The following is a 22,106-nucleotide window of genomic DNA, read 5'->3' as shown; positions in this document are numbered from 1 at the left end:
TGTTCATTATTGTGTTTTGTTGTATTAAACGTGTTCAAAATTAGGTATCAGATCAGTTCTCAATATGCCGCTCTTTTCGAAATTAAGACAGATCAAAACTAGAAAAGGGGTACTCGAAGAAGCTGTTCCCATTCCTCCTAGGGACACTCCAGGGTACTTCATGTATCATAAACATGGCCTAGACGCCATATTATTTCTTGATTTATGGGTAGACTACACCAAGGAATTACCAGAAAGTCAGAGGTGGCCCGCAGCTGGGACCTGGGATGCAGATTGCATCATGAAAGTAGAGGAAGAATTATGGAAAAAGAAAGCTAGACAATCACAGAAAGATGCCATTGAATTATGGCGTAAAGAATCGTATAGACGTACAGAAAAAGCACTCAGACAGGAAGAGAAGAGTAAGGAGAATTCAAATAAAGTCCGAGAAAATCTATTAATTGAAGAAGGTACCCGAGCAAAAGCAGAACAAGTAGACAGACAAAGAAATGCCCTTATGAATGGTATGTATCCTCTTCTGGCCGAAGGGTTACCTAAGGCTACTCCGGAGATACCAAAAGACTTGCCACCTCCGTTGTTTCCGATAAAATCACATCCCAAAGGGCATCCCAGAACCGCAGAAGATGTTTTCCTTTCCTCTTATTTAGACGATGCAGCTCCCGAGTATGCTAATACTGCATCACATAGACCGCCTGCCGAGGGGGTTCAACGCCAAGACCCTCCGTCTGTACCTCCGCAACAACAAACTCCGACACAAGTTCCGGCAAGCACATCTGTTTCTACAGCTGTACCCACACCTATGGTTGCTATATCACGTTCAACGAATCCTTTCACATCCAGCACCCCAGGCGGTGCTACAGGAGGTACAACAAACATTTTTTCCACGCCACCCAGAGTAAATAAACTTTCCTTTCAAGAATTAGCCCACCAACGTACGCCCAAACTAGTAACTCCCGACATGCTTAAGGAACTTCTAGTAGATTGTAGATATGACCCTGTGCCCGGCAAAGAGGATGAAATGCTGCTGGCATCATTACGTATCCGACGAGCTGCAATATATTTAGGGAGGCTACCAGGAATGACTACACATTTAGAAAATATATATCACTTTGTCCAGTCAGGGCGAGATTCTGAAAGTATTAATAGAGCCATGGAGTACCAGAAAGTGGAGATACAGGGGGAACTGTTACGTTTCCTCATAAATTGTGTGATCAGAAATCAAGACCGACCAGGGGTAAATCCGGAAGAAATGCGAATTCTTACCACATGGAGTCGGAATATATCAGAGGGGAGACATGATAGATTATTAAGTATAGTAGCTATGTGCCGAAAGATCCGCAAAGAAGTAGAACGAATACACGAAGAAAGATTGGCGGTAGACCAGCCTGAACAAAACGAGGAGGAGGAAGAATTAGAACTGCCCACAGGACAGTTAGAAACCATGGCCTATGTAGGTAGAGGAAGATCTTGTAATAATACTAGATGCTTTACTGATCCGATACGTCCGATACGTCCAGAAAATAACAGAAATTTCCAAACCCCTATAATAAATATAAGGTCCCCCGAACATTCGTTCCAAGCCGCTGACAAATTACTCCGAGAACGAAGGGGTTATCATATACTCGATTCTATGGACGAACAAGAATTAGCCAGGTCAGCCGTTCACTGGGTTGACAGTCCCGGAAAATATAGTGATGATACACTAGCACACACGTTTTTGAACCTCACCCCAGATGAACAGCGTTTAGCTGGTATCTACATGATTCAACAACTCCTTATATTATATAAAAGCCAACACTCCGATCCTGGTCCCTTACCTGATATATTAACTGAATTACTCACGAATAAATGGAGAGGTTCAGGTACTGAGTTAATTAGAGAAATACTAGAATCCAGAAAGCAGTACATTCTTTTTGTATGCCCCGAACATGTCTCACTGCCCATCAAGGAAAGAACGACGTATTATATGGATAGACAGAATCCCTTACGCGAAGTCCACCCGATAAAAGGTGATGACAATCAGTTTAAACGTGTGTTTGTATACACACCCATATCTAAAATGGAACTATTAGAAATGAAGAAAGTGGTACCCAGTCATGACAAAGACCCAGCGGGTTTCCACCGTGAAATTAAAGACATGTTGCTCATGGGAGAGTATACCTATCCCGACATTATGAAAATATTAAAGGTATTAATGCCTGCGGGCATTTACGAAAAACTCAAAGAAAAGGATAGGGAGGTGGGAGACCAAAAGATAGATTGGACAGCATTAGAAAACGAAGAAACAGCTCGAGGTCCAGGTTTAGGGCTTGGGGAAAAGACCAAAATACTACCAGGTTTATTAGTACAGGTACTGCCACGTTTATTAACTACGAAAAAGGAAGACTGGGGTGCAATCTCAGCCTGTAAACAAAAGCAAGATGAAGACACTAGTGATTTTTATGCCCGATTCGAAAAATGTTTTGGTATAAATAGTGGAATAAAAGCAAGTAGCGAATCGTATCCACATCTGTTTGTGACAAAATTAGTTGAAAATGCCCTGCCCCAAGTTAAGAATAGAGTATTGAAATTCGAGAGTACCTGGCAAGGTAACACTCCGTCACAAATGTTACAAATGCTACAGTACCATCACAATAGAATTAGAGAGGAACAAGAACATGAACAAAGACGCATGAAAGACACGAAAATGAAAATGCTAGTTTCCCAGACAGTTCCAGCTGACGGTCATAAAAAGGGTATGACACAGTCCAGTGTTTCAGCAGGTTCTGTAAAAGGGACATGCAACTATTGTAAACAGCCAGGTCATTATGTACACGATTGTCCAGTTTTAAAACATAATATCGCCATAGGTAATACAAAAGAAAGACCACGGCCACTTAGACGGGATCAGAACCAACAAGGAGCCCCGCAGCATGCACAGGCCATGCCAGCTCCGCAACAGTCTATGCCAGCTCCACCACCGCAGCCTATTGCTGCCACACCAACAACGACACGACAGATGTACCAGACCGCACAGTATGACTACCCTGATTATCAACGATACTCATGAAACAGCCTAGAGAGGGAAGTTGGCTTACCCCTTATCGAGGTCCCTGTAGATCAAGAAGGACCTTATGTACACAGTGAACTATTAGGCCAGGATAGAAATTTTTTACTTGATACAGGGGCAAGCCGAACAACCATAAAACGTAGTGAAGTTCCAGGGGCACCCCTCTCAGGCTCACAGAATATTTCCCTTGGTTTTTCAGGAAAACCTATCATTAACGAAGTATCACAGCCTCTTCCACTTACGATTGGTCCCTTGACACGAACTACAGATTTATTGCTTACTAAATCATGTCCAGAAAACCTGTTAGGTATAAAAACGTTGAAAGCTCTAGGAGCTATAATATGTTGTTCTCCGGAAGGAGTAAGATTGTTTTTACGTGATTTCAAAGGGCACTATGTGTCCCGAGACATGGATCACCGACTGCAGACTTTACCCACACATTTATGGGCGCAAGGCCCTACAGATGTTGGTTGCATGAACATTACACCATATCGAGTCACACTAAAGACAGGAGTGGTACTACCACGAATGCGACAATACAAGTTACCCCCAGATGCTGTAGTGGCTTTACTGCAAATCATTGACGAGCTTATTACCCAAGGAGTGGTTGTGGAAACCAACTCCAATGTATGTAATTCCCCGATAATTCCGATTCTTAAACGAACTGATCCAAAAGCCCCGCCAGTATATCGATTGGTTATTGATCTGCGCGAATTAAATAAATGTATTGTACCACAATACCCCGTAGTTCCAGACATTTCTTCATTACTGACAGCCATTGATTCTGAAGCAACATTCTTTACTGTAATTGATCTCAAGAATGCCTTTTTCAGCGTCCCAATAGATCCGGAAAGCCAATACTTGTTCGGATTTAGTTTAAATGGACGAAGCTTTAAATTCACACGCGCACCTCAAGGATTCACAGAAAGCCCCAGCATCTATAGCCAAGCACTGAAAAGAGAACTTGACAGTATCCACATGCCAGTCAACACTGCCCTGCTTCAATATGTCGATGATCTGCTGATCACCGCTAGAAGCGAAACTGAATGTGAAAAAGCTTCACTGACGGTTTTACAATTTTTGGCCGAAAAGGGGCACAAGGTGTCCCCTTCTAAGCTGCAATTCTGTGTCCAGCGAGTTGTTTACCTTGGGCACTCGCTGTCCAAGGAGGGAAGGCAGCTTACGTCAGATCGCATCCAGTTAATTGCTAACATGCCAATACCCAAGACACAAAAGGAGGTACGGGCTTTTATAGGCCTCACTTCATATTGTAGGCAGTGGATCCCTCAGTATGCATTTCTAGCAAAACCACTCATTCAGTTGACAACACAGGAGGCGGCCACATCGACTGTCCTCCCTTGGACTCAGGAACATACACAAGCTTTTGAAAGCCTAAAGAAAGCTTTATGTCAAGCACCTGTTTTAGCAACACCATGTTACAGTAAACAGTTTACACTCTTTGTTACAGAACGCGAAGGTACTGCTTTGTCAGTACTCACACAGGAACAAGCAGGATCACACAAACCATGTGCTTATTTTTCTAGTACATTAGATCCCGTAGCTCAGGCTCTGCCTGCGTGCCTGAAATCAGTGGCAGCGACAGCTTTAGCAATCAAACAAAGCGATGCCATAGTGTTAGGACATCCATTGACAGTACAAGTACCACACGCAGTAGAGGTTCTTGTGAACCGAACGCAAACACAACACTTGACTATAGCAAGACTTACCGGTTACGAATTGACATTGTTTCAGCCACACATAGAAATCAGACGTTGTAGTACATTGAATCCTGCCACACTTTTGCCAGTAAACGGAACAGACCCACTAGCACATGATTGTATTGAAGTTATTACTATCACGACGAAACCCAGACAAGACTTGACAGATGTCCCATTGTCAGATCCAGACCTGACGTTGTATGTAGATGGTTCATGTATGAGAACAAGTACAGGAGAGCTAGTGGCCGCGTATGCAGTCACAACAGACACTGAAGTCATTGAAACATATTGCATAAATACCTTGTCAGCTCAAGCAGCAGAGCTCATCGCTCTGACACAAGCCTGTATTCAAGCCACAAATAAGAAAGTCAACATATACACTGATTCACGTTATGCATTCGGAGTCGTCCATGACTTCGGCGTACTGTGGCGAGAGAGAGGTTATTTAACTTCTCACGGTGCCCACATTCAGCACGGACCCCTCATTCATGCCTTATTAGATGCAATACATCTACCCACTGCAATATCAATTATGAAATGTAAAGCTCATACGAAAGTTACTGATATCATTTCCCAAGGCAATGACCTAGCTGACAGAACAGCTAAACAGACTGCTCAGAATCAAACTCACACATCTGACATGACAAAGACAATAGTTCTGACACCAACACATTGCATGACGGTTAAGGATCCCGCTCTTGACGTGATTGACATACAGACACATGCTACACCAGATGAAATAAAGAAATGGACTGAATTAGGAGGGATCCAAACGAATCAAGGATGGATGACGAAGGAAAAATCTATATGGTTTCTTCCCGACTCTATGGTTCAAGTTATCATTAATACAATACATAGTCCAGCGCACCTAGGAGAAAAGGCTATGCTAGACAGCATTCAACACATTTGGTTCAACAAACATTTACGAGCAGCAGCTAAACAAAAAGTTCGTACCTGTATGATCTGTTGTCAGTTTAACCCAGGTAAAAGCATTCCCGTAGAACAGGGTGGATTTCAGCCTCCTGATCACCCTTTTGAAGTCCTCCAGATGGATTATATCCAGATGGAACGATGTCGAGGATTCAAATATGTTCTTGTAGTTGTTTGTGCTCTTTCCCGTTGGACAGAAGCCTACCCGGTCTCAGATTACACTGCCCCGACTACTGCCAAACAGTTGGTTCGAGAATTCTTCCCACGGTACGGTTTACCACGTGTTGTCTACTCAGATAACGGCCAGCCGTTCTCATCCGAACTAATGAAACACGTTTCACTTTTGTTAGGCTATCAATGGAGATTTCACTGTGTCCGACACCCCGAGGCAGCAGGTCTCGTGGAACGACATAATCAAACTCTGAAAATTAGATTGTCCAAAATATGTAGAGAGAAAGGTGTCGATTGGGTAGTAGCCTTACCAGTTGCACTCTTTTACATGAGAATGGTAGCGCACTCTCGAACAGGGCTATCCCCTTATGAGGTGATCTTTGGCAGACCACCAAATATGTGGGGGACGCCTATACCACGCAAAATAACTGATGTTGACTGTAATATGCTGACAGATTACCTGGCTTCCTTGATGTCTGCACTACAATCTTGTCGTTCACAGGTAGCTGCAGCCTTTCCCGACAACACCGAGGTGAAACCCCATGACGTAGTTCCCGGGGACCTGGTGTTAGTGCGGAATTTCGACCGGAAGACTCAGCTGGATCCTAGGTGGAAATCGCCTCAACTTGTACTGCTCACCACGAGGACAGCCGTGAAGATCGAAGGTCGCAAAGGTTGGATACATTCAAGTCATATCAAGAAATTTCATGGACTACCGTCTGATGTAAACGTTACACCTCGCGTGTCTTCACCGATTGACTCAAAGCTTCCTTTGGTTGAACAAAGCGATAAGGAACTATACAAACTAAAATTACGGTCTAATAAGTCAGACAATTTGATTGTTTAAGTCCTCTCCAAGGTGAATCGGTCGAATTTGTCTCTGACATGTATCCCTTAGACCTGAATAGAGAAAGAAACCGAAAGATGCAGTTCAAAAAACATGCGTACTGTAAATCACTGCGTAGTCATTGCACAGTGACGTTATTAATTTTGTTTTTCTTATGTCTTTTAATAATAGCTGCAAGTATATTGTTGCACATATATTATCCTATTTCTAAACATGTTTACAATGTTACTGCTGAACATTCTTTTAGTGAATTACCCCCGCATGAGTTGTCCTATAGATTTGCGCTGCGCAATAACACTTTTATTAGTATGTTACATCATTCCCATCAGACTAGCAATGCTACAAATTGTTGGATATGTGGCCGACTCCCTCCCTATCAGAGCTATAAGGGAGTTTTGCCCCTCTTTCCATATCCGTTCACACACAATGGCTCCTGTGGAGCATGGTTTAGTTTAATTAATTCCTTAGATTCAAACTCAGTAGCTTATCAAGACAACTGGGTATGGGGAAACCTGAACTTAGTTTTGCTTAAAGTCTGCTACCCTAACAAGGAGGGACTTCCCAAAGGAACAGGAACTGATCTAGAAAATGAAGTATATGGATTAGGTAATTTTACACTTAACCTCATGATCCTGAACGTTGAATCTGAAGCTACACCAATATTGCCCGCCATGTCGGTATTCCCAGTAAAAGGGGAACTATGTATAAGAAAGAATGGCTCCATACACATGGGCCATAGTAAATGCACCACTGTGATAAAATTCAGTGATCAAGGCAAATCTACATTTAGAGCTTCTCGTCATTCCTACTTTATATGTGGCCAGACCGCATATATACGCCTACCTTTAGATTGGGATGGTACCTGTTACATAGCATTCCTTCTACCACCTGTTTTCCTAGCTCCTCCTGATTATCATAGAAATACTCATTTAGTACACCATAGACAGCAGAGAGATCTCCCAATAGTCGATTACACTGAAACAGCATGGGAAAAATACACAGATTTCAATAAAGGTTTCTTTCCCTATATAGGTACAGTCACTAATAGTAAGTTGATACGTAGATTAACCAGAACCCTTGAAGCAGTAGTGAACGAAACTATTTCCGCCTTAGGCAATTTAACAGAAGAGCAGTCTGCTATGCGGATTGTTGTGCTTCAGAATCGTCTTGTCCTTGACGTCATCCTGGCCGATAGGGGTGGAGCTTGTAGGGTCATCGGATCAAGTTGTTGCATTTTCATACCAGAAAATTCACCGTCAGTATATAAAGCCATAACCCGCCTTCATAAAATTGTAAGCCAGATACACCAGAGTCCAGGCACCTGGACTTGGTCCGGTTGGTTCTGGGGCGTGTTGTCAGCCTGGGGATGGAGAATGCTCTCCTTCCTAGGTATTGGCTTTCTCATACTATTCAGTTGCTGCTTATGTCTACAATGTGGGCCAGCGATTTGTGGTCTATGTGCCACCTCGTGTATCCCACATCCAAGTTTTCGTTCGAGATCCCGGAAGAAGAAAGAAGAACAAATGATGTTATATGAACAGATCGATGGATTGATGAAGATTGATATCTCCTAAGGGCAAGTAGGGGACAAGGAGGGAATGTGGAAATATGGATTTTTATGGTCGGTTATGTCCCCTATCTTGGACCCCAACGGTCTCATGTATAAGTCACAAGTACATGTATGTTCCCTCCAGTTCCAGTTATGAAGACGCAAACTCATGTGCGTCCACCGTCAACGTGTCCTCTTTCAGATCCGCCATGAATGGGCCGGATATTCTATTCTTAAGTATAAAAGGCCACCGGCTTTATATGGTTCATTTATCCCATTTTACAGTCCAGGCGAGTAGGCCCTGATTCTGCCACCAAGCCTTTTCTTGCCTTCTGCCTCTGAAAGCTCCAGTCTGAGCCTGCATCTGTGACCATGAACTTTGTCTTACTCCCTGCGCGGCTAACGGTGCCTAATCCAGCCCGTAGCCTGCCAGAAAACTGTACTTCACCTTCAAGATTATCTCCTCCGCCCCTCATCCGATGCATTCCTGTCTAGTAGTTTAGGTAAACATTCCTCCAGCTACCGTGCAAAGGGCCAGGCCTCGCTGCCCTCATGCAAGTAATTCATAGCCCCGTTACCATGGAATATTCCTACCCCCTCGCATCTAGTGTAGACACTTAGACGCTTGTACACGCACTAACAGTCAGTATAGTCAGTATAGAATAAGATTCTATCCTAAGAGACCTCTCTTTGTGGATAACACAGTTCTTTAAACATAGGATATTAGATATGATTTGGGATTAGGTTGACATAACCCCAGACTTCTGTCTCCACATGTAGAGCTAAATGTCAAGTCCCATTCTCCCCCTAGTTGCACGTCAAATCACACGTCATGCTGCTGCGCGCGCATCTCTGCCAAGTATTTTTGCTGACATTGCGAAATTCTTTCATGGAACCACCCATTTGTGACATCATACCTAATGACGTTCTTTAGTTACGCCTAGTTACACCCATTTTAGTTACGCATGTATGCCTTTATCTCTGTTTTCAACTGTTACGCCTCCTGCATCTGTTTCACTGTAATGCCTCTTCTATAAAAATGATTGCCTGTCAATAATGTATTGTCCCTTCCTTCCTGAACTTTCGTGGTGATGGAACAGAAGGCCCATAATTCGAATTATGTTCCTTTGTATAGGAATAAAGCCCGTTCCGAATCTCTAATACCACGGATTCTGCCTCTTATTTTACTGAGCTATTCTTATTAATTTTCCGCATCAAATTAAGTACCGGTAATTAAATTATTTACCACAGGGTCAGCAGCTTGAATTGCCATCTGTTCTGTATGGGGAACCAGTGGAGTTACATGAGGTGGTGTGTGGTGTGGGTTCATCAGGGACAGCTGAGGATGAGTCTGGTTGCGGCGTTCTGTATGGTCTGAAGTCTCTGTAGGAGGTGTGCAGTTATTCCTACATAGAGAGCGTTGCCATTATCCAGCTACATGTCAGAATTTGTGCCCTGAGTATTCTGTCCAACATACATAGCTACAGTTATATTCTATGAACAATAACACATATTTCCTTATGTGATGTTTAGATGTGATTATCTAATACGTTACCTGATTAATCATATTTTTATGTTATGATGATAAGAGAGGGAGATATGTCTCTAAGCTGACGTAGAAAGTAAGCTTGTGGAATGTTATGCTTTGAACTCTGGTGTATCCAGGAGTCTGTTGAAACCAGCTGCCTCCTCTCAATAATCTTAAAGGGACTTTTGTTACAGCACACTCTCTCTGACACTTCTAATCAAGTCTTAATTAAAAAATAATGTGGTCACTGCAGGGCGCTTTGCAGTGATGCTGGGAGTAATAACACCTAGCTAATTGGAAAATAGAAGGAGGCCAGCATTATCCTGTTCCCATACAAATATACTGGAATCTGCTTTTTAGACGTTTTTTATGGAAAAGATGATTAGTGAATGAGACAGTTCAAGACATTATGTGTGCGTAGAACCATACTATTTAGACACCTTTATTTGTTTTGTGAACTCTACATGCATAGCTCTTTGAATGTAACATATAATCCACCATATTGTTAAACTCTATCTCATGATAAGATTAACTCACCAGAATTTTGAATGCTGGGGATTGATGAATGGGTTTCCCAAAACGTAGGCATTTTTTTAACAAGATGCACTGAATTGTACTGCAATGTCTCATGTGGATTTAGAAACATGACTGATCAGCATTATTATTATGCCAACCCTTGCTTTTGAAATATTTTGAAGAATAACGGTAATTAATCATTTCATGGTTAACCATGTGTTTTACTCTTCCAGGAGAATGAATGCATGAGAATAAAAATTTTAGGTGATTGCTACTACTGTGTTTCCGGTCTGCCGATATCGCTTCCAAACCATGCAAAGAACTGTGTGAAAATGGGATTGGACATGTGTGAGGCAATAAAGTGAGTACTCTTTTAACCACTGCTTAACTGGATATGATATTATTAAATGTCTAATAAATTCACCTTTTGTTCAATTTTTCTCAGTAATATTAGGAAGTAGTTAAATATAAATGACCAATGACTTAACAAAGTTAAACTCTGATGCCTGTAAACAGAAAAGATTTATCAAAGGATGATTTCCCAAGATTTTCAGACGTGAAATGTCATTTAATTGCACTGAACATATTCTAGCTTTCTTGTTGAATACAAATTCACTTCACAATATTTAAAAACCAGCACAACACCTTTGCTAAAGACTATTTTGGGGGAAATGTATGGTGAAACTTCATGTTCTTAGCAGCTTAGGTCAAGCAGCATACACACTCAATACTGGAACACAGCCTAATTCCTCTTTAAGGATACCTAATTCCTGTTGCATGCATTCCCTTAATTTTAGAACAAATTATGATCTACCACACACAAAACATTGTAATTAATACATTTTTATTTCTGAAATTTGAAACTCAGTGCATTGAGCCCCTGCTTCAGGAGTGCCTCATTTTAACAAAAATAAAAGTTGCCAAATGTGCGATTAGTGAATGCCTGTCATTGATATATTGCAATATTGTAATGATGAAGTTAGCCAATTGATGCATTCTTTGATGTTCATTGTATCAATAAAAACCTTCTAAGTTACTCAGGTGTAATGTTTACCATTGTGTATGATGATAGCAAATTGAATATTTATCTTTCTATGCAGAGAAAGATGCAAGTTTTTAGTTGACGTATTAGTGAAATATTGAAAATCAGTTACAAGGTGTATTGAAATTTAAACCTACATATGCACTCACTTGACCCATTTCATTTATCTGTGTGGTATCTAATGGTACTGTGCAGACGAGAAATAAGAGTTTTGAGGTTAATACTCCACTCCAGCAAGTTTTCCAAAGAACATTTTAGTAGATCAAATCTACTGAAATGTTCTGGCTGGAAAATGGGCAGTAAAATACTGGAACATGTGGATTTTGGTGAAAAAGACACCAAAGCCAGCATGTTATTGCACAAAACACTGCAAACTGATGTTAATTATTGCACCTGATAAATTCTAACCCCAGATTTTATTAGGCGCGATAGTTATCACTAAGAGTGCGGAGTCTCCATAGTTGCGGCAGAGAATTCCACACATAAAGAGATAGGCATGCAGTATCTTTTTATGTACGGAGTTCTCTGCCTCGACTGAGGAGTCTCTGCACTTATTACATTTCCCTTAAAATGATGTTTTGCGAATTTATAATCAAACGTAAACTTACACAAATTGTGAGTTTACCTTTGTGATTCAGGCCATTTGTTGTTTCCACATGCAGCATTGAGTGGCAGCCTTTGTCAGCTAGAGTCTGTGCAATCTGGATAGACTGCTAGCCAAAGTAGCTGGTTTTTACAATGTGCATGAGTTAGCTGATAGTACAGTGTCCTATTGAGGAGCCACAATAGCCATGAAATAGTCTATTTTCGGATGGGTGTGCTAGGGTTCAATGTGTGTTGCTAGGCAATAGTATGTTCTCTTTCAGGAAAGGGTGCTGCTGTGAACACAATGATATCCTACTATATGATATATTTGAGCAATGTTTGTTGTGCCTGATACATTATTATGGATGCTATGTGTACTGATTCCATCTGATAAGGTAAGGGATTGGAAATTAATATACCCAAATCTGGTGGTCGGCCTGGCATCCAGAGTATTGGTCCAACCACCGGATTAGAATGCCGGCGGTCCGAGCAATTTTGGCAGGGTTAAAGACCGCTGCATCCAATAGGCTCAAGGAGCCCGTCGGGCGGCAGCCGGACCGTAATCCCTACAACAGGGGCAGTGCTTGTGCAGGGACCGCTGTAGGGATTAAGATTTCCATTTCCCTCTGCCTTTACATGGCGGTCCAACCGCCATGTGAAGGCAAATGGAAGGAACTTTGGGGGTCCACAGCAGGGACCTTTTCCCCTGAGGTCCTCCGCTATGGTGCTCAGGAAGCACATGCGGTGCCCCCCAAATATTCACGCAGAATGGCCCAGGTACCACATGGTGCTCTTTTCTGGGCTGCAGCGCATGCTTTAAAAAGGGATGTTTAAGACCACCTGCATGACAGCTGTATCGTAATTTGGCTGTCGGGACATTTGACTCCTTGTTGGATATGGGTATACGCCCGAAATGATGGCAATTGGGTGCTCATCCGCCCACCATCATAATGAGGCCTGTATTGTGTATCAAGAGTGGGATGTGTGCATGTCCGTTGCTATATCTAATGAGCTCTATTTGATGATGCAGAGGTTATTTATTTATGTTTATTGCTGTTTGATAGGCACCTACATGAGATATCTGTCTAGTAATTTCAGTGTGCAGCATTCTGTATAGTGTGTTTCGAAGGATGCAAGATCTTTTAGGTGTGGTATGCTGACATTAGCAGCAAATACATTTTCATTGCTTACTGATTGCCATTAATATTGAACCCTCAGCACAGTGAAATCTGTAATAACAAGCTTGGATCCCACCTTGGGCACTGAACTGATTAAAAAGGTTGTATGCTCTGCTGTCTTGTGTCACTAGAAGGTCCAGAAAACATCACACACCCCTGTAAAAGAAAGAAGGCAAGGATTATCCCCTATAAAATATATATGGCATTGAAATAAAACATCTCCACCAATTATACAGGGTAAAGAAAAGACAACTGACCAAAATATGGCAAAGGTCCGCTGGCTCTACTATTTCAAGTCTCTTGTACATAACCAATTGAATCTCTGAGTCAACTGCAGCAGGAAAGAGGAATAGCTCATAGAGTCCATCTAGATAATAGAATCTCATCAAAATTATAAAATCGCTCCTCCAATATTTCAGAGACATTTTCCCTGTTGATCTTAAGGTGTCCTATAAAGACAGCTTTAGGTGTCTGGTGAGGCTTCGTGCCACAGAGCAACACACACCCCCACCCCCACACACACATGATAGATAGACACATAAAAAGGTGCTTTTGGATAGCCCTTGTCATACATTGGCTATTGTAGTTTAGCTGGTTATAATCATTAGCTCAAACACCTAAAAGGCAGTGGGACAATGCTTGCAAGTTGTCTAACCACTGGCAATCGTTCAAGATATTATTCAATTGGCATCATTTGTTTGCCCACCATGCCACCTCAGGTTCGACCCAGCTATAATAAAATCGGCCTTTCTCCTGCTACAGTAGGAACAGCCCAGTCCAACTTGCCAGGCCAGATCCTTTTTAGGCCTGTTGAGTCAGATGTAGCTTGGTTGCAGTGGCACATTAAACATGGTACCCGTATCTAGGCTTAATCTTAGCCATTTAGGGCATTACTTAAAAAAAAGGTAATGGGGAGAATGTCGTACGAATTGCATTCCGACTCATCATTTTTTTTACCACTCACTCATTAATATGTTCTTAGTTTTATACACATACATTCTCTTTCCATCTGCAGAAAGTTAATATCAAATCAAATAATGTGCATCTTAGTAGTTGTGAGACCTAACAGACTTGGGGTGATCTTCCTGTAAAACCTTTTTGCCTGTTTGTCTCACCTTTTTTGCTGATTTCTTTTTGTTGGCCTGAGGACTTTAAGCCTTTTATCACTGCCACCCAGTGCTAAGGTACATGTGCTTCTCCCCTAAAACATGGTTTGATGGACTTCTCCACAATTAGTATATTTAATGTATCTATAAGTCCCTAGTAGCATACACTACATGTGCCAAGGGCTTGTTAATTAAATGCTACTAGTGGGTCTGCAGCACTGATTGTGCCACCAACACAAGTAGCACGTGTCATCATCAAAAGTAGCTTTATTTGACTATACAAGTCATAAAAGCATTGCACATAAAAAATTAAAGACAATACAACAATTTTAAAACCGGGTTAAAATGTTTGTACAAAATGGCAAAAAGACAGACAAAGTAATCACTACATGGTGTATTTCATAACGTTGTAAAGATAAGAGCATAAAATTCAGACACTCTCTTAAACATTTGAAACCATGTTGGACCCCAAATATCACATCAATCCCACTTGCACCTACATGATTGGAAAAATATTCTCATTTTCGTTTTTCAACCATGATTTGCAGGGTTCGTATATGCCACATCCACCTTAAGAATTTTCCCACCAGATTGTGTACCTAGGTGATGAGTCAGTGCAGAGAATTCGCAGAGCTGTGCTACATGATCTAGTACCCATATTCCTGCAAGTCTCCGCCAACCACGCTTTTCGTGGGCCAGCGTAGGCAAGGCAGGCAAACAGCACATGTGAATATGTTTCTACGTGTTTGACACATGTGTGGCACTTCTTATTCCCAGTGGAGAAACATTTGGATGTAAAGCACTTTAGGGGCAAAGATCCTGTTCTAAGTTGGAAATAGAGTTTCCGGTCCAAGGGCTTGGTGATGTGATCGCGATAAAACCTGAGGTTTGGGCGTGGTTTTATCTGTAAAAAGAAACCAGAGAGGGAAGTGGAGTCATGGCGCCTAATCTCCTCATGTGCAACCTTTTCCCAGTAAGTTTCTTTGCTTTTGACGGGCACATGGGCATGGAAGGGGAATACCACAAATATGATAAGCTCATTTTATTAAAAAGACTTCTCAAGTCTCGCAACCAGCTGGTTTTATGGAATTGATCCGTATTGATAATATCCCTTAGACCCTCCACATATGGAGCCAGTTCCGGGGTACACCATATGCTACACCAGTATAGAATTGCCCGTAACCTGGCAAGATCCACCAAGGCTTCCCTGCCTAGATCATTCCTTAGGGGGAGGGTGGGTGTACTCTGTAGGAGGCTAGTTATCGCACGCAAGAACGTGTTCTCTGCAATTGTTAGCTAGAACATCTTCTCTAGGCCCTACAGCTCAGCCCCATAAAGGACTGAGCTCACCACTTTACTATTGTAAATTTGTAGTACCTGGCTGAGGGCCTTTGTCAGGGAGGTTTTGAATTCCTTTCTCAGGGTACCAGCTAACTGCCGGGATTTTAGTGCCATGGCTTCTATATGTGGCTTCCACCTCATGTCCTTCCGTAGATAGACAAATGCATCAACCAGCTCTAGGGGAAGCCCATCCATCGTCATTCTCCCCTTAAAGGATCTGTGCGGATTGAGGGCCATAAACTTTATCTTAGCAGCATTCATTTTTATTCTATTTTTTAAACAAAAAATACGTTTTAGTGCATGAAATCAGCCCTCTCAGAGAAGTCTCCTTTCAGGGGAGCGTAGCAGAAAGAACATATATTTGCACAAGATGTATGGAAGATGCAAGAAGTGCCTGGGAACAGGCATCCTCAACCCTTTAGCACCCCGTCTGGAGTTTACTGGTGGGGCAGGCTCTAGGATGAATGTTTTGCAGCCATTTCATTGGCTGTCAGCTGATTGAATGCCAGAAGCACTGGGAGTCCACATTTGATTCTGGCAGTGTACAAATATTTGATATTAACATTCGGCGTGAAGGTGTGCTTTGGTTGTTTTTTCTAGTTCTCAGAAGGGTGTTTAGCAGGGAAAGCAGGGAGGGCAATTCAGGAAGGGATAGGCAGAGGATGGGAGGGAGCTCAGCCTTTCCTGGAAGCTCATAGACCAGGTCACAGTTACAGAAGAACCCTCTGGTGACCAGGTCGTGTTGCACCCGCACCCTTGCATCAGCCAGATTGAGGGAGGCGCTCAACACTAGATGCAAGTGTCTCAAGGGGACATTCCTTATGAAGGGAATTTAGTACTCCTATTTGCCACTATCTACCTGAAACTAAGTTCCCATAGAAATTGGCTTGCCAGGAGAGGCTGAGCTGACGGAAGGCACTTAGGAACAGTGAAATGTTTTGTTGGGTTATTCAAGGCTTGGTGAAGAAATCGGATGACTCGGACGTGACCTTCCCGTCTTTGGTCTCCACTGTCTTGACCAGGACAGTCCGCTTTGTCTTGGAGCTCTCCAGTGGGGCAGCATTCACAGCGTAGGCTACACTCAAGAATGTATTGCCATATCCCGATCCCAAGCCACTGCTGCCATATCCACTGCTGCCGTATCCACCGCTGCTGTATCCGCCACCGTACCCGCTGCCGCCGTACCCGCTGCTCACTGAGTATCCATAATTATTCTACTGAATGCTCATGTTTTGCAAACCAGATTCCAACCTGTTCGCCTCTCCTTCTCAATCTCAATGTCCAGGGCAAGCTTAACATTCATCAACTCCTGGTACTCGCGCAGCTGGTGCGCCATGTCCTGTTTGGCCTTGTTCAGGGCTGCCTTCACCTCGCCCAGTTTAGACCTGGCATCTTTGACAGCAAGTTCTCCGTGTTCCTCAGCCTCAGTGATGGCTGCCTCCAGGATGGCATGCTGATTTTTAAGGGCATCAATTTCAGACTGCAGCCAGTTGACCACACAGTTCATCTCTGCGACCTCATTCTTGGTGTTGCCTAAGTCATTCCCATACCTGCCAGCGGAGGTCTGCAGCTCCTGATACTTCATTTGGTACATGTTTTCAGCATCAGCTCTTATTGGCAATGTCCTCATACTGAGCCTTGACCTCGGCGATGATGCTGTCCAGGTCAAGTTTGCCAGCTCGAGGGGAAGCCCATCCATCGTAATTCTCCCCTTAAAGGATCTGTGCGGATTGAGGGCCATAAACTTTATCTTAGCAGCATTCATTTTTAAACCTCCCAGGAGACAGAACTCTTCATAATGTTTAAGGGCATGCTGTAATTCGCTCGGGGTTTTCAAGATTATCAGCGTGTCATCCGCAAACATTAGAATGGGAATCTTCCTTCAGTGTGGAAGGCAGCAAGGAAGTTTGCGACTTCATTTAGAAAAAGGAGGAACAGTATGGAAGCTATCACACATCCTTGATGGATGCCCTTTTGTACAGGGAAAGGATCTGTCTTGTTTCCCGGCGCCCCCAACGGATTTGTGCATAATTTTCCTCATGGAGGCGAACGATCAGGGAAAGTAAGTCGAGTGCCATCCCCATCTCCTTTAGGACCTCCCACAATTTATTTCGTGAGACCAGGTCAAAAGCAGATTTAAGATCGACAAAGGCAACATACATGCTGCCCTTTCTGAGAACTATTGTCTGCCAATATACAAAGCGAAAGGCCTGGTCAATTGTGCAAATATGGGCCCTGAAGCCTGCCTGGAGAGGGGTAAGAATGGCGTTTTCATCTATCCAGACCTAAACCTTGGCCAAAACAAGTCGGTCCACCACTTTTTGTATGGAATTGATGAGGCTTAATGGCCTGTAATTGCCAGGCAAAGATTTAGCTCCTTTTTTATATATGGGGATTATCTCCAGCCCCCGCCAGGTGTCCAGGATAGGGGATCCTTGGGCAATCGCATTAGCAAGTAATAATATGTATTTGATCCATTTGGGTCTGTCCTGCAGAAAAAATAATGGTAGGAACACAGTCTATACCAGGGGCTCTGCCTCATGTGAGTGCTCTGAGTGCACAACTAACATCTGCCTCATCAAATATCCTGTCGACAGAGAAGGGGTGGGTGTGGAATGGTAGACTATCCTCAACTTCGTCATAGGCATATTGAGTGGCGAAGTGGCTAACCCACACATCAGGGTCGATATGGTTTTCTGGGGACTGTGCTAATCCTCCCCTACCCCATTTTACCACGTTCCAGAACCGCTGGGAGTTGTTGCTATCACAAGCACGTTTTTAATTCCTGCCATCTATCTTCATCCAAGGATCTTTTGGCACTATGAATAGCTTTCTTATAGATAGACCTGGCGGTTTGCACTCTGGCTATGTCACCCAACTTAATTGCTTCACCAAGCGTGCTGCCGGCATGTCTCCAATCGAGGTTGTACCAATGATGTTTTGGCTCAGTGTCTTTCATCCTAGCCTTGCTCGGTTTTTGGACGTACCTGCGTATTTTTAAAAACAGTGAGTGGTGCAAATGCGTGAGCTGTTTGGGAAGTTGGAGGTGAAGGAGGCATGTCTCCATCACTCCAACTGTGCTTTCCAGCTCACTAGATATAGAGGATAGTATTTCTGGGCATTCTAGGATCATGGGCGATTTGACTCGACACATGTTATTTGAAGGCTGAACATCACTGGTGGTGGGTAGGATGTCAGGTTGTGCAGGAGCCCTTGGGTCCCTGAATATGAACCTTGAGCAGAGTGGGTCGTGGTCACTCTCCATGCATGCCTGCATGGCCATGTCCTCAAGGGTGTGCAATAGATTCAAGCTAACTAGGAGATAGTCGATGCGACTAGAGTGGTAACCATTATTAAAAGTGTTTGACCCTTGTCTGTTGGAGATGGATCAATCGTTGACTGCCCTTAAACCAAAATCTAAACATAGGGCTTTTAATCGATTGGCAGCCTCAGTCCAATGTTTAATTGGACTGAGACTAATTCCAAGAGTGGAACACCCCATTACACATCCTCCTCCCTCGCTAGGTCAATATCCTCACTATTGAGAGGTTCAAACGTTGTGTTTAGATCCCCAGCAACGACAACTGCGGCTTCCCCTGGGAGGGTGTCTTAAAACCCACCTAAGGCGTCGATGGTTTCAGATCCCCGCCCTTGCTAAGACCTCTAGCATATAAATTTAGGATGAATATAGTACCATATGGACTGGACGCCATCCCAATTGCAAGGATATCACTACTCACTGAGTATAATACCGGGATCTTAAAACCTATATCCTTCCTTACCCATAGTGTAAGACCCCCCAATGGACCACCCCTAACGCCCTGGGTTGCCGGGATGTAGTAGGTTAGGTAGCCAGGGTGGTAAAGTGGCTCTATGGACCAGGTTTTCTGGAAGGCACAGATGTCAAATTTTTCTATATATTTGTTCCATTCAGGAGCAACACCCCTGTTCCTCAGTCCCGCAATATTCCAGGATAGCATTGAAATAGTGCATGACGTTTGATGTGCAATTATGGTCGGGTGGCCCTAGGGATTATGGATTCTAAAATCTGATCTGGCTGACTCCGGGCGCTACAAGGAGGTCTTGTCTCTTTTGTGTGAATCCCTATTGTACCAGGGATTATGCTCACTGGTGTGATCTGTCATAACAACCAGCAAGCTGTGCGTGGGGAACAGGGAAAAGCATCAGTCTATCTCTCTGGGGATACAATGGTTTGAGGGATGACAAGATGCTTAGAAATTGGTTCGCTAATCCCACACAGAGGACTATAGTTAAGGTGGATATTAGTTTTAAAAATATGTTGGGTCCGTAGGTCATAGGCTACTAGATTCTCAACCAGATCATGGTGGGTTAGGGTAAGGGCATTAGCATCTGTGTCAAACCCCTAGGTAGAGGGCCTTCTAGCCCCAACTATGTTATCCCTTATTAGGGATCTGCGCCCCCTCACACGCCAGATCCAGTGAATGAACTTATTAATCAAGGATGCCTCATCCTCTGTGTCTCTCCTAGGTGCAAACTTAGGTACGTTGGTCAGGTATATTATCCGCTTCCACACTGGGGTAATGCCACTGCCATGGGGAAGCGATTGCCGATTTGCCTGTGGGAGTGGGATGCTTGATAGGGGGCCCGTGCCTGTTTCAAAACTGGAAAATGGGTTTGGGGGCGACCTGTTAGGTTTACCCCCAAAAAATTATTTGGGTCATGAGGGGCTCCCTTGGTGCTCCCTTGGTTTGTGCTGCTGCCACTAGCATCTGTGTTTAGGCCCCGGTGTTCCGATGATAATGGTCGATGGTTTTCCAGCCCACCCTTGTCATATGCCAGGCAGGTGGACTTAGATCCTAGATTTATATTTAGTAATTGAAGATCATATGTACCTTACTGAAAGATTCAGAGAGACAACCCACTGCTACATTCAGCGCTCTAATTTCTTATGTCAAGTTTATGATTTGGGCTGATAATAATCTGTGTTCAGTCGGCTCACTGCATGAGGGATTTGTATGCATGTCTATGTTTTTGCTAGAGTGATCGACTTCATTGCTGGGGCGAGGGAGATGGGCTTAAGGGTGAAGGTGTTGTCTTTTTGCCTTTGGACCCCCTTTTTGAAAACTTGCATCTCATTTCGATATCCTTATCCGAAGCATCTGCGGTATCCAAAAGTGGGGCATAACTGTTACTACAAAGGAAGACAGAGAGATTGTCTATATGTCACTAAAACATTCATATTCACAGGATTGGGCGTTAGCGATAGCTCCCGCACTTTACCTCAATCATGTAGGGTGGGATGCTGAGTCACCTCACCATGAAATCCTATTAGAATATACTGCTACTCCACAGAGGCAGAACCCTATAAAACATGACTCAAAGAAACAAGTCAGAGAGATCTCTCGCATGTGTCTATTATGATCACTGTGGCCCCTTACAGTCAGATAGGGCTTACAAGTAAATATTGGTGGCAGTGGAGCAGGGGTCTCCAACCAGTCGATCGCGAGCTACGGGTAGCTCACAGACCCTCTGGGAGTAGCTTGCGCTGCTATCTAATTATTGAGACTTGATTTAAGCTTTTCATTTTGTATCCCTTCATTCTCTTTGACAGCTATCAGCCCTTGCCTGCCCTCACACAAACCAGCTGCTCTGATTGGCTGAAGTAAGCTTAGCTGGGGCAGGGTGGGCTGAAGAATGTGATGTTCTTCCTCTTAGTTACGCGCCACTTGTTTTTTCCAGGACGGCACTGCGCTTCGCATTTATTTTCCATTTGGGCCTCCCGGAGCAGCTGCTGCTGTGAGGTAAGTGGGCCCCTGACCGAGCCGTAGCAGACACGGTAAAATGGTCTCACTGCATGCAAGGCCCTTTCATTTTACTGTTGGCTGCCACTGCGCTTTAGATCGGGCTTCGGTAATAAAGCGAAGTGGCAGGCAACGTTAACATTAAAAGTACTTTCAGGCACTGGGCCGATACCGCAGTGGTAGCCTATGTTAAAATGCAAGGTTCTTGCCTGCACTAATCCGCTTTCACTGAATTTACCACGCTTTAATTTGTGTAGAAGCCAGTGAAAGCAGCTCAGTGCATGCAAGTACCTTTGATTTTAACATCGGCGGCCACCGTGCTTTTCATCTGCATTAAGCAGGAATAAAGCGCGGTGGCAGCTGACGTTAACATATAAGCTAGGGGTCTGTAGTTGGAGGACACATCTCTATTTACTTTTCCTACTGTGATTATGGCAGCACCAAGCCAGGTAGATGGGATATTATTTCCCCTCATAATAGCATTGCTCAAAGGGTTGAGATAGGGTACCCATACTTCACAATGTGAAAGGAATAAGTCACCCGCAATACCATCTAGCCATCGGGCCTTTTCTTTCTTCATTTGTTTAAGTGCCTTCTCTGTTTCCATCAGGGTAAAACATGATGACTCCCTCTTTGCAGTGTCCCCTCCCCCTTCAATAGTTGCTATATTACCTTTCTCCCCCAAAATTCCCTATCTCTGATTCTCACACTGGTGCATTACTTGACCCCATTCACTATAAAGTGCCATAAGGTGTACTTTCCA

At 43.4% G+C, this 22,106-nt stretch overlaps 1 protein-coding gene across 1 annotated transcript in view; it reads left to right on the top strand.

The window, feature by feature from the left end:
• The window catches only part of ADCY2 (adenylate cyclase 2), a 3,557,286-nt gene that overhangs the window by 2,404,609 nt on the left and 1,130,571 nt on the right, over positions 1-22,106 (top strand). The window contains exon 7 of the mRNA XM_085606100.1: positions 10,542-10,669. Within this exon, the coding sequence (XP_085462226.1) occupies positions 10,542-10,669 (128 nt within the window). The remainder of the gene's footprint in view (positions 1-10,541; positions 10,670-22,106) is intronic.

Source organism: Triturus cristatus, chromosome 5_1 (genome assembly GCF_964204655.1).
Source record: "Triturus cristatus chromosome 5_1, aTriCri1.1, whole genome shotgun sequence".
Lineage (NCBI taxonomy): Eukaryota > Metazoa > Chordata > Amphibia > Caudata > Salamandridae > Triturus > Triturus cristatus.
This window is presented reverse-complemented; position numbering and strand designations above follow the sequence as displayed.